Source organism: Nicotiana attenuata, unplaced genomic scaffold (assembly GCF_001879085.1).
Source record: "Nicotiana attenuata strain UT unplaced genomic scaffold, NIATTr2, whole genome shotgun sequence".
Classification (NCBI taxonomy): Eukaryota; Viridiplantae; Streptophyta; class Magnoliopsida; order Solanales; family Solanaceae; genus Nicotiana; species Nicotiana attenuata.
Genome location: NW_017675424.1, coordinates 25327 through 39256, shown reverse-complemented (window position 1 = coordinate 39256; position 13930 = coordinate 25327). Strand labels below are relative to the sequence as shown.

Genomic DNA, 13930 nt, shown 5'->3' with positions numbered 1-13930 from the left:
TTTCAACAACGACCTAAACCTTACCCGTTAACCACTACCGAAACTCCACCCGACGGCCTCCGGGACCCCAACCAAAAGCACCAACACATCCTAAAACATCATTCAAACTTGTTTCAATCATAAAAACACCTCAAACAATACTAAAACCATCATTTGTCATCGAATTCAAGCCTAAGTTCTTCAAAAACTTCCGAAACCCACATTCGATCAAAAACCCAACCAAAACATCTCCGGATGACCTGAAATTTTACACACACATCCCAAATCACCTAACGAAGCTACAGCAACTCTCGGAATTCCATTTCGACCCTCGGATCAAAATCTCACCTATCAACCGGAATTCGCCAAAATACTAACTTCGCCAATTCAAGCCTAATTCTACACCGGACCTCCAAAATCACTTCCGATCACGCTCCTAAGTCACAAATCATCCCCCGAAGCTAACCAAATCACCAGAAATCACATCCGAGCCCTCTAACTCATAAGTCAATATCCGGTTGACTTTTCCAAACCAAACCTTCCTTAAAGAGACTAAGTGTCTCATTTCCTTCTAAAATCAATCCAAACCAACTCGTTCACACAAGACTCTTATAATGAAGCATAAAGAAGCAGAAAATGGGGAAAACGGGGCGGTAACTCACGTGACGACTGGTCGGGTCGTCATATTTCCCCATTTAAAAACTTATCCTTTTTAATAACTTCAGTTAAAGGAGAAGCAATGGTGCTAAAGTCTCTCACAAACCTCTTATACAAACTAGAAAGTCCATGAAAACTCCTAACTTCAGTTACACTCTTAGGTTTAGGTCATTCCTTTATTGCTTTGATTTTCTCTTCATCGACCTCAACTCCTTTAGAACTAACTACAAAACCCAAGAAAATCACACGATTCACACAAAAATTACACTTTTTAAGATTAGAAAATAAAAGTTGCTTTCTAAGAACTTCAAAAACTTGTTTTAGGTGTTCTACATGATCCTCTAAAGTGTTAGAAAAGATTAAGATATCATCAAAGTACACCACAACAAATTTCCCATGAAAATCCTTAAAGATATGATTCATTAATCTCATGAAAGTGCTAGGTGCATTACTCAAGCCAAAAGGCATAACTAACCACTCATAAAGCCCATATTTGGTCTTAAAAGCAGTTTTTCATTCATCTCCAGGATTCATTCGAATCTGATGGTAACCACTTTTTATATCAATTTTAGAAAAGATTTTGGATCCATGTAATTGATCCAACATGTCATCAAGACGAGGAATGGGATGGCGATACTTTACCATTATCTTGTTGATTGCTCTACAATCCACGCACATCCTCCAAGTTCCATCCTTTTTGGGTACAAATAGGACGGGAACAGAGCAAGGGCCCATGCTCTCTCTCACAAAGCCTTTCTCAAGCAACTCCTCAACTTGCCTTTAAAGCTCTTTTGTCTCTTCTAGATTACTCCTATAAGCTGGCCTATTTGGGATTTGTGATCCAGGCACAAAATCAATTTGATGCTCAATGTCACGTAAAGGTGGCAATCCATTAGGAATATCTTCAGGAAAGACATCTTCAAAATCCTGCAAAAGAGAAGAAATACTACTTGGCAAAGAAGAAGTTAGTAACTCAGAATTAATCAAAGCTTCTTTGTAAGTAAGTAGCATTATGGGCAACCCCTCTTTTCTTGCATTTAAACACTCTTTGGCTTTTATATAGAAACTCTTCTTTTTTCTTTCCTTAGCCTCTTTCCACTCACCAAGACTTTTTTTTTTTCACTCAAACCCTTTTTTATCTCTTCTCTCAAATGGCTACTCTCTCTCTCTCTTTCTCTCGGCCATCTCTCTTTTTTTTCTAATTCTTGGCCTCCTTTCTTTTCTTTTTCCTCAAACTCACTTTTTATCCCTCCCCTTTGTTTTTCCATTGTTTCCCTTAATCTCTTTTGATCTTCAAACACTTGAGAAGGAGATAAAGGTGCAAGAGTAAGTTTCCTGCCATTTAGTTCAAGAGAATATCTATTCTTTCTTCCATCATGAAAAACATTCCTGTCATACTGCCAAGGATGACCCAGTAATATATGACAAGCTTGCATAGGTACTATATCACAAAGAATATCATCCTCATATCTACCAACATTAAATGAAATCATGCACCGTTTGTTTACCTTTAGTTCACCACTATCATTTAACCATTGGAGTCTATAGGGAGTAGGGTGTTTCATGCATGCAAGTCCCAGTTTTTCCACAAAGTATGAACTCACCACATTAGCACAACTACCACTATCAATGATCATAGAGCAAGTTTTTCCCTTTATCCCACACCTAGTATGGAATATATTCTCTCTTTGTGCTTCACTATTGCTTCCCAAATTGATAGTCATAATCCTCCTAACTACCCCAACCATTCCATCATTAGGTAGTTCTACATCATCTTCATCACTCACATCTCCCTCTTCTTCTCCCTCACTTTTTTCATTCTCATATCCTCCATCTTCTTTTAGAATGATGTTTCTTCTACTTGGACATTCATGCATCATATGTCCCCTTCCTTTACATTTATGACATTGAATAGAACTAGAAGGTGTAGAAGGTTTAGGGTTAAAGGTTTTACCTCCCTCTTTGTTCTCAAATTTACCTTTTCCCTTGTCTTCTTGAGGTCTAGAAGAACTCTTCTTCTCATGATTTGGCCATGGCTTCTTGGACATGGTGCTTGTCCGACCTTTTCACGAGCTAGTTTGCTTTCTTTTATTTTAATTTTCTACCTTTATAGACAAATCAACTAACTCATCTATTGTTACATATTGTTGTAATTCTACTACATCAGCTATTTCCTTATTTAAACCATTTAAAAACCTAGCCATTGTAGCCTCTTCTTCCTCCATATAATTAGCTTGGATCATAGCCATATCCATAGCCTTAAAGTACTCATCCACAGACATGGACCCTTGCTTTAATGTTTGAAGACGTTGTTGTAGCTCTCTTTGAAAGTGTGATGGTCCGAATCTCTTCCTCATCACCCTCTTCATCTCAGCCCAAGTAGCAATTGGTGCTTGTCCTTCTTGCAATCTATCCCTAGTAAGCTTTTTCCACCAAATAGCAGCATAGTCAGAAAACTCAACAACAACAAGTTTAACCTTCTTACCTTCAGAGTAGTTGTGACAGTCAAAGATGGCTTCAACCTTTCTCTCCCAATCAAGATACAAGTATGGATCCCTTGTTCCCTTGAAAGATGGCATCTTCATCTTTATACTACTTATATTATCATCTTCTACTCTACCTCTTTGTCCCCTCCTATCTCTTCGCACCATATCAAAATCAATATCATTAAAATAATCTATAAGGTTTTCTTGATTTACAATGGGAGCATGGGGTGCATTTCTCCTAGCTTGGGGCCTAACGTTATTTTTCCTCCTAAGTTCAGCTATTATATCATTTTGATCAGCAATGGTATCCCTCATTTCTTGGAGTTGCAAATTCAACCTTTCAAATTGTTGATGCATAGCTTGAAAGGTAAAATCATTTCTTGCTTTGATTTCGGCTTCTTGGAGAACCCTTCGTTCATCATCACTACCTGTATGCGACATCTTTTTAAAAAAATAAACTGTATCACACAAATTAGTTTCTTTTTTTTTCTCTCGGAATAACCTTTGAACAAAATACTTTGTAGATTTATAGTTAAACCCAACTTGTATGAAGTTCTTAGTAGTAAAAATTCAGATTTTTTTTTTGGAACAAAAAAAAAAGAACGAAATCCTAGAACTTTTAGGCTCAGTTGAAACAAGACACGAACAAAAAGGAAAGGATATAAATATGTAGATTAGAAAGAGTAAGAAAATCTAGGATCCGCTCTTCTTGTTTCCTTTGTTAATTTTTGGAAGCAAATTAGATACAAAAGAATTATCCTAGAAAGCAAGCAATTGTATTTTTCTTAAAACTGATTTTCGTTTTTTTTTTTGCTTCTGTTTTTTTTTAATTCTTTTTTTTGTTGCTCTTAGTATTCAAGATATCCCAAGAATTATCGAGAATGAAATCTTGATAGAACCGCTCTGATAACAACTAGGTCGGGAATCCAAACTAGAGTAAGAATTTGAGAAGTAAATGCGGAAGCAATAACAACAAGGAATTGAACAACTAGAATTAAAGAGATGAAAAATAAAGGATATGGGAAAATTTCAAGGAAAGAATTCCAAGAACGCAAGTTCTATAGTCTTGACAAGATCAAAGTAACAACGTCTTGATTTATGGAACAAATCAAACGCCTTTACTTAAAAGCAAACCAAAATAATAGATTCGGATCTTGACCGCTTTACGAGTAACTTGAGACAACAATTAATAACTAGTATTAATCGCCTTCTAAGAATACCATAAAGAAATCAAAGATATCATAAAAGAGAAGTAATCTTACTACCTTGAACTATGAACTAGTAAATGTTGAAAGATAAATCTCAAAGCACAAGTTAACAAAGGTTCAAAAAGAACTCTCAAAGTATGATATACTTAATCAATAATGTAGTGTCTTAATGAATGAGAAGAACTCCCTATTTATAGGAGTACTAAGGCTATAAAAACGTCCTTAAAATTAGGTAGGTGATTGCTAAGGCATCCAAAGTCATTACAATTAGGTGGGTGGCCAAGACCCTTTGGGGCAGATTTGGGCCTTAAAAAAACTAGTTTGGGCCATTGTTTGGCTCCAATTTGGGCTTCCTATTGTAACACCTCCTTTTGGACCTCTTTAGCACATTTTGAGCCCATTTGGTGGACTTCAAGGGCTGATTTGGGTGACCCAATCTTCCTCCTCTTGGACTACAATTTGAGCCACCAAATAATTTTAAAACTTACACAATTCTTCTCCTTTGGGCTTGAGCACTTCCTCTATAGTTAGAAGCTTCTTTATTTGCCCTTGAAGTCCAGCAACCTTAGTCTGTCATTCTTTAGCTTGAGATCTTGTGAATGGCCTTCTTAGAGCTTTCAAAACTCTATCCTTATCTGTGATGCTATCACATTCTTTGAAAGTAATATAGTTATTTAGCCAACAGTTTCTTTATATAACATAATATATATGTGGAACAATTGTAGCTTCTACTCTACTGTTTTCCGAATCCTTCTTCCATCTATTTTCTTTTGCTTCTCTTCCTCTTCTTTTCTCTAAGGGACTCTAAATTTAGGAATTGGACATGTAAGCAGGATCTGATGCTTTTGTTGGGTATTCCTACAATACTACTGCAAAAAAGAAGGATTACAACAACAAATGTTTATGGAGTGAGACTTCTACCAGAAATCTTCTTTTGTCTTTCTCATGGAAGTAGGCAGAAGAATGTACTATTGCAAATGTATTCTTTATATCTTGTACAATTTTGTTCCTCAAATGAATATACATAGTAGCCTTATTATGTTAATATCTAATCAGCTTGATAGTGTTCTTCCTTTAGTAATCTTGCTAAACAGTTATACAAGTAAGAAATTATCTTTTTAGTGACAAACCTTCTCGGTACAACAATATTGTGGACCCGTGCTACAATGGTGTCGAGCGGGCACCAACCATCTAGTTTTGATTACAATAAAATTAAATAAGGGAGATAAGTGTAATATCGTAAACGATAAGGGAAGACATGTAATGGAGCAAAACGTGAGAGGAGATCTCAGAAATTATCCCAAACTATTTTGAAAGGAAAAAAATAGAGTAATTTTTACTTCAAATTAATGCATCAAATGAATCGGTAATAATTAATGTAAAATTTAAAGTAACGTTCTTCATTTGCATAGTTGGAAATTAGAGCTAATAAAGAAATATATAGAAAAGCAAGCAATTATACATTTAAAATGTTTGGTTCCAGAAACAAGTATTCTAAATGTTTGCAGCACTGTTTATGAAAGGACCTACATATATAACTTATCTGAGATAAAGCTTTAAACTTAAAGCATGAAGAACCCAATGCCTATTGAAATTTAACAATGTCAAAGTTCTTATGTATCTAAATCCTGATATATGAAACCGAAACTGACACAACATAAAATATTAAGAACCAGAAAAGACAAATTAATTTTTGTATATTATGTCTCGATTTAATCAAGCACTCAAATTTAGCAGACGTTAACTCCAGACTCTAAATCAAACTAGCTTTTCCAAAGAAGAATACAATTAAAACAAATCCACACACATGCAAACTGAGACTTACTTATAGTGATGATTATTAGTCAAGATAGGCGAAAGTCTTGGCGGCCAATTCATCAAGCTGAGTGGTGGCAACCTGTTTGTAAACTCCAGCATACACCACCGAGACACAAGAGAAGGGTCAGACAACATAGGTTGTGCCTATAACTCTCTGATTTCATCGAATAACTCCAATATGACTCCTCCCATGTAGAGCACGCTTTCACTTACCTTAGTAAAAAACCGAGGGTAAAAATGCAATTGAGATGATTTTTCAAGGGATGGAGGAAAGCAAAATGTTCCTTCTGCTCTTCTTTGGATGTAATTTTTAATATATGTCGACATGAATTTCGTAACTATTCCTCATATGTCTGTCAACTGTGTGCTTCTAAATACAGGTAATCCAAGAGTGACTCTTGAGGTGATAAGAGATGTTTGTTTATTGGCCAGAATGATGGCAACTAATTTGTACTATTCGCAAATGGAGGACCTCATGTTTGAGGTCAACAAGTTTTTCTAATCTTAGTCTTTATCCAGTTTGACATGTTGTGCCATCTCAACACTGTTTTATATTTATTTCTTACTTGCACATTCTTTCAGTTATCTATGTGGCATTGCAACGATGATCTTTGTGTGTGATAAGATGAAGTACTCCACAGTTCTTCAAGGAGAGATGCAAAACACTACACAGGTAACTCATGTGATTGCTATTAATATTGAGCTTGTTCCATGAAATTGAATCAAAGAAAATTCCCCTTCTTCTAAAAAATAAAGAATTTAACTCCACAATTTTTTATTTATTCGAATTTTAATACAGTCTAATACAAATTCCTTTTCAGGATGCTTTTCGCTCTGAAAGAAGGAAGGCAAAGATGCTCAATTTTTAAACTGCGAACGTGAAAACTACAATTGGACTACAGTTGGACTTGCCCTGATTGGAAGGTACCTCGGCATTTTGAATATCTATAATTACGTTTATTTTATAGAATTTAGTGGTTCTGTGTGCGCTAAATAAACACTATTTCATACTCAGATCTCCATTAAAGGAAGCTAAGGAAACAGTTGATCGGTGGTATTATGGCAGAAAATAAGTGTCAGATTGGCAGGAACAACGCAAATTTGAAACACGCGAGTTCGGATGTCTTCATGCACTTCTAGGACGGGCAGGCTGGTTCCCGTCAGTAAAAAAGTACAACTAGAATTGTAAAAGGTCATATAGAACGAGCTGCTATCAGTATTCCAGTGCAGATCCATCATAATACACTTTTGCTCTATTTTTTGTGTGTCTTGCCATCATCGCTCCTCCTTCTAAGAAAAAATTAGGTTGTCATGTATTCCATACTGACTTCTGGAGTTATTGACAAGGAAGTGCAACCGGCGTCGTTATGTGTGCCGTGTTAGAGATATCAAAGAATGCACGACTAGAGGAGCTCATATAGAATGAGCTGCTATCAGTACTCCAGTGCAGGTCCATCATAATACAGTTTTGTTCTATTTTTTGTGTGTGTTGCCATCATCACTCCTCCTACTAAGAAAAAATTAAGTTGTCATGTATTCCATACTGACTTCTGGAGTTATTGACAGGGAAGTGCAACCGACGTCGTTATGTGTGCCATGTTAGAGATATCAAAGAATGCACGACTAGAGGAGCTTGGATGAAAATTGCTTTTATAGGTATATCTTACGTTGCCCTTTACTGGACTCGTCTCATTTTAGGAAAAGGAAAAAGTGAAAAAAGGTAGTGATCAGAAGATTGGAAGGAGTATAACTTGGATATGAGAATGGACGGTGTGCGCATAACTATTTGAGTACAATAATATATATATATTTTTTTAAACTTTACGTGTTGCATAAAAATATTACATAAGTGTATGAATCTGAACTCTTTGAATATGTATTTGACTACGTGTAGCCTTTCATCTCTCATTTAAAAGTCAATAGTGAATATAGGTTCTCTATGATATTTGCATTAAATTTAACATTCTCAGCTAACAATACTAATTTAATTTAGTTTCTGGTGCGTTGTTAATTTGGATTGTACAGATGGTGCGTGTTGGTTAGAGTGACTAAATAAACTTTTATTTTTCCCCTCATTGGTTTTCTTAAGTCGTGAAATATGAAAGAAGACACAGGAGATTTGTGTGCAGCCAATAAAGTTCTTAAGGAACTGTGAAGTAGAGCTGATTAACTCTCCCTTACTAGCATCAATAAGGCTTTTGTTAGGGCACGATGCGTCTGTCCAACTACAAGTATGACTTTTTCAGTTTACAATTTTCATTTCACACTATTTTCAAATTCATATATATATATATATGACCAATTTTACCTTAACATTACTAAAAAGATCTTTTCACTTCTCTATGAAGTTTTTGTCCTACCTATAAGGTTTACCCTCTTTTCTAAGTACTGTTACTTTATCACATTTCTGTAAAAGTCATTAGTTATATTGGTATGAATTAGTCATCTTGTTGGATTTATTAGTTGTTGTTTTTGACTTGAGACTCGAATGCTATTGTATGTAACGACAAGCTTCCTATTTCTTCAGTTCTAAACTGTTCAACGACAATATGGCATATTTGTTAAATTAGTGTAGGGCTTTGATTTAGTACATCTAATTTCGTTCTAGCTAAGGGAAGTATTTGTATTCTTGAAGAAAAAAAATAAATATGTGTACATTTCTTTCCTTTGCTCCATTGAATACAACGTTGGCGTTTTCTACGCTACAATGCAGAGACTTCATTTAGCTTTTCCAGGAGTTTTTGTTTTGGAATTTTTCAGTCAATAATTTGATTATTACTACAAAAGAAGAAGCTTATGACTGAAGAGTAGTAAAAATTCATAAGGTAAAGTATCTTAGTAAGGTTATTTCATTACTTAGTTCTGCTTGTGCGCTTTTCATTAAGGTAACCCCAGTATTTAGTTGTGTTTAAGTAGTTAAACATATGGGGATTTATGCAGGGTTTACTTAACATAAAATTATACTGCGTGCAATAAAGAAAGCTGTTCAGGATGAGTATGCTGACTCGCAAGACGATAAAGATGAATAAGATGACAACGAGGAAGGAGAAAGACAAGGATGACATGAGGGCCAATCAGAAGGACATTCTGACATACCTGAACATAAACATATGAGGATTTATNAGTCAGGGTTTTCAATCTTCTATTGCGTAATGTTGTACATAACCTTCCAAAATTTGACATTTCTGGATAGCATGCCACATTTTGGTCTCTATGGAGTGTAGCTAAGGCTCTTTGCATAACCGAGTCTGTTCTTGGTAATTAAAACTGTACCACACCTTGCTGTATCAATCAAGGTCTTGTATTTGAGTCACTGGTTTTAACTGTATTCGTTGTTTCGCCATCCAAATGCATTCAGTCTGCATTCACATTTACTCTCTTAACAAATTCAGCTGATTGTTTTCTACAACTCTTATCGCTTTGTTGCTTCTGACAAACCATTTTCGCTTTGGACTAAAAGCAATATTGATAACTTCTGCGTTATAGCTATTAAGAATTTATATGATGCACAAATGTCCCAGTATCTTTCCCCTCAAGGATAATGATAATGGTGTATTATACTGTAACGACCTCGACCGGTCGTTTTGAGCTCTAGCGCTCGTTCAGCGGTTTGAAAGTCAATGAGCAGCTTTCATTTAGGTTTTATGACTCGTAGGCGTGTCGGAGTTGAATTCCGGGAAGTTCGGAGTCAAATTAGAAAGAAAAATTCTCATTTCAGAAGCCTTAAGTTGGAAGAATCGACTAAGATTGGATTTCAGAGTAAACGACCTCGGAATCGGGATCTAAAGGTTCCAGCAGGTTCTATGGTGATTTCGAACTTGGGTGTATGTCCGGATCGGGTTTTGGAAAATCCGGAACGTTTGGCGCATATTGTGGAAGTTGCATTTTTGAGGAATTTCATAAGTCTGGGTTGAAGTCATTTCAGTGATATTGAGTCCGTTTGGGATTTCAAGTCTGGGAATAGCTCCATATTTGGTGATTCTGGAGTGGGAGCGCGATCGAAGTGATATTCGGAGGTCCGTAGGTCATTTTGAAGTCATTTGGCTAAAGATAGAAATTTGAAGGTTTTTTAGAAGTTTTGACGAGAGTTTGATTTTTGATATCGGGTCGGATCCAATTCCGAAAGTTGGAGCAGGTCCGTAATGTCGAATATGACGTGTGTGCAAAATTTCAGGTCATTCGGACGAAGGTTTGATTAGACTTTTTATCAAATTCGGAATTCGAAGTGTTTTGAATTCTAGGCTTGAATCCGAGGTGATTCGATGTTTTTGATATTGTTTTGAGCATTCCGAGGTTAGAACAAGTTTGAATGATGCTATGGGGTTTGTTGGCATGTTTGGTCGGGGTCCATGAGTCTCGGATAAGTTTCGCAGGAGTTTTTGGAAGATTTTTTCGTTTTGAGCATAAGCATGATAATGATCCAAAGGTCCATTTTAGTTTTAGAGATCGACAATTTGATTTCGAGACTCCCGAAAATTTTGATAATGAATTGTAGGAGTGATCTGGAAAGTTTGGTCTAATTTCATCAAGTCGCGATTGGGTTTTTGACGCGAAACATGAGTTAATTGTTTAACGAGTGAAATGGGTATCGCACAGAGCAAATGAGCTCCGAATTGAGTTTTGATTGAAGGGCTATGTTCGTATGATTATTTGTGACTCATAGGAACAAGAATCGTCGAATTCCGAGTTCGTATAAGGGAGTTAGAGCATTTTTAGTGAAATTAAAAGCCGCTGAAATTTCTGGGCAATTGCTGTGTTTTTCGCAGGTGCGTGAACAGCACCGCACCTGCGTGAACAATAACCCGCAGATGCATGAACAGTAACCGCAGGTGCGTGAACAGTAACTGCACCTGCGTGAACAGTAACTGCAGGTGCGAAAATGCTGGACAGTGTATAAATTGAGCAGTCCGAGATTTTTACTCATTTTTGGAGCTATGGAGCTCGGATTAAAGCGCTTTTTGAGGCGATTTTCACCATATGGATTGAGGTAAGTGTTCTATATCCAAAAGTGACTATATTTAATGATTCCATGGTTATTTTCATCAAGTATTAGTGAATCAAATGGAAGAAATTGGAGAAAATTTGTAAACTTTTCAAAAACGAAAATTCTAGATTTGGAGGTCGATTCTTTATCGGAATTTGATAAAATTGGTATGGTTGAACTCGTATCGGAATGGGTTGTCGGATTTTGTGAGTCTTTTTTGGAATCTGGACACGTGGGCCCGAGGGTGATTTTGTCAACTTTTCGAGCGGAGTTAGGAATTTATCTAAATATAATTGTTGTGAGTATTAGAGCCTATATTTATGGATTTTCTCATTTGTTGGCTAGTTTTGGAGCGTTGCAAATTGATTTGAGTCGTTGGAAGGGCTTGGAAGCCGGTTATGGAACTTCGGAACGAGGTGAGTCTCCTTTCTAACCTTGTAGGAGGAAATTATCCCCATAGGTGAGTTAATTGGTTATGTGCTCCTATTTGTGGGGGGCTACGTACGCACGAGGTGACGAGAATCCGTGCGTAGCTACTATTATATTATTGTCCGGGTAGTCTAGGACCCAAAAACATGTTGTACTTGGAATAATTGTAATGTTGTTTACAGTTGAATTGCTTAAATCCTGTCGAATTGGTAAATGAATTTCTAAAAAAATTAAACTTCATTTTCTTAATTCGTTAAAAGAGAATTGGCTTTTATTTGGATAAATGTTCCCCGATAAATTCTTAATTGGCTGTTTGAGCATGTATTTCTATGTGTACCTGCGTCGCATGTATGATTCGCGAGCAGGATGATTGTTTATTTAAGTTTGACCGCGTCGCACGTATGATTCGCGAGCGGGGTAATAGATGCATCTATGGTTCGCGCCATTCGACCCTCTGGCGGTGCACAGTTTAAATATTGTTGGATCGGGCCGTACGACCTCGGCATGATTTGCGCATGCTTGTATTGCTGCCTTGAACTTGTTAAAGTCGTTATTGCCTCTTCCTGGCTTGAGAATATTTGTATAAAGGACTTAAAGAAATTGGAAATTTCAACTAAAAAGAAAGAATTATTTATTTGCTTCATTCCATTGAATTACAATCATGTTTATAAAAATCCACGATTTAATGTATTATTGATATCACATTACTGGACCACTAGTAAGTGTCGAAGTCGACCTCTCGTCTCTACTTTACTTACTGAGTACACGTTATTTTCGTACTCATGCTACACTTGCTGTGCATTTTTGTTGCACAGGCACATGTACTTCTAGTGGCCTACTGGGCGTAGCAGCATGGATGATACGGGGACTAGGTGAGCTGCATTACTCGAGGCGACCCGCAGCTAGTTTAGTCTCTTTCAGTTTATTGTATTTACTTTCTGTCCAGTTTGTATTCCGGACGGATGTTGTATTGTATTGTTTCTTAGAAATAGCTCATGCACTTGTGACACCGGGTTTTGGGGATGTCTATGGGTTTATTCAGAATTTTAAAAGTTGTTAAATGTTTCATTTCTTATTTAGTGAAATTTACTACGTGTTGTCTAACCGTATTAAAGAAGTGATTTTAGAAATATTTAAAACGAGAATTTAATTGAATATTTTGGTTGGCTTGCCTGACAGCGGTGTCTGGCGCCATTACGATCCTTAGTAGATTTTGGGTCGTGACAACATGGTATCAGAGCCTAGGTTACATAGGTCTCACGAGTCATGAGCAGGTTTAGTAGAGTCTCGCGGATCGGTACGGAGACGTCTGTACTTATCCTCGGGAGGCTGCAGAACCTTTAGGAAAAACTTCACATTCTTGAATTCTTATCGTGCGTCCTTGATTCAGCTTGAAATATAACTCTTTGAATTCCTTCCACGCGTTCGTATGCGCGCATGAGCGCTCAGTATCAGATGTGCATCGATCGCTTGTGATTCCCTGATCGAGGGGCGAGACGTGATCTCTGTGAGTTGATGTTGGGCCAGTTTGGAAGACTTGAGGCCGGATTTTTACCTATTGCTTGAGCCCTGAGCTGTTGATTGAGTGAGTGCGTGTTTCTGGATCTATATATGCTGGTGTGTCCCTATTAAGGGAAGTAATGACTGGATAGTTACGTGATGAGTGTGATATGACTACGAGATGTATTCATATAATTTGGAAGCGACTACAAGGGTCTGCTGGAGGATAGAAGAACTATTAGGTGCTTGAATTTTATATTGATTCGAGGTATAGCCCCGAGTTATGGGCGTGTGAAGAATCTTTGCATGTTTCCTAGTTGGGAGTGAAGTAAATTTCTTGTTGCGGTATGAGTTCAGACTCAGGAAGACTAAGTGACGGTTCAAACGCTACCAAGATAAATTTCGATCTAAGGCATTAGTTGAGCAGCAAAGGATGAGGAAGGACGTGTGGGGAGTGTCATGCAGTGGTTAAACTTCCAGAAGGCCCGGTGTAAGAAGTGGAGGTAGAGTAGTTTCTCAAAGAAGTGAGTCTGCCCAATGTGGGAGAGTGGCAGAGCAATATGTGGATTCAGTGGCTGGGTCTACGGACTTAATTTGAAATATCGGCTATTATACGGCGGGAGACTTAATATGATGGAAATGAGCTGCTTGATATGAAGGAGGGTACAACATAACTTTGAATTAGAGGACATTGTCGCACATCTAGTGGATGTCCACGAGGAGTGAATGAACTTGTGCAGCTGGTGAAGGAGCACGGGCTCAGGAGGGGTTATTGATGTCGTAGTGATTGTACCCTGTGCAGCGACGTTTGAAGATGTCAGAGAGTGATTTCCACAAGGGGTTATTCCCTGTGAGCAGGTTAGCAGTCA

At 37.2% G+C, this 13930-nt stretch overlaps 1 protein-coding gene and 1 pseudogene across 1 annotated transcript; both read right to left on the bottom strand.

Annotated features, from left to right (window-relative positions):
* Positions 1-660: 660 nt before the first annotated feature.
* Positions 661-1799, bottom strand: LOC109220061 (annotated as a pseudogene).
* A 50-nt stretch (positions 1800-1849) lies between these two features.
* LOC109220062 lies at positions 1850-3940 on the bottom strand. Its single transcript, XM_019384522.1, has one exon. The coding sequence runs from the start codon at positions 3561-3563 to the stop codon at positions 2730-2732; it is 834 nt and encodes a 277-aa protein (XP_019240067.1). The 5' UTR covers positions 3564-3940; the 3' UTR covers positions 1850-2729.
* Positions 3941-13930: the final 9990 nt, after the last annotated feature.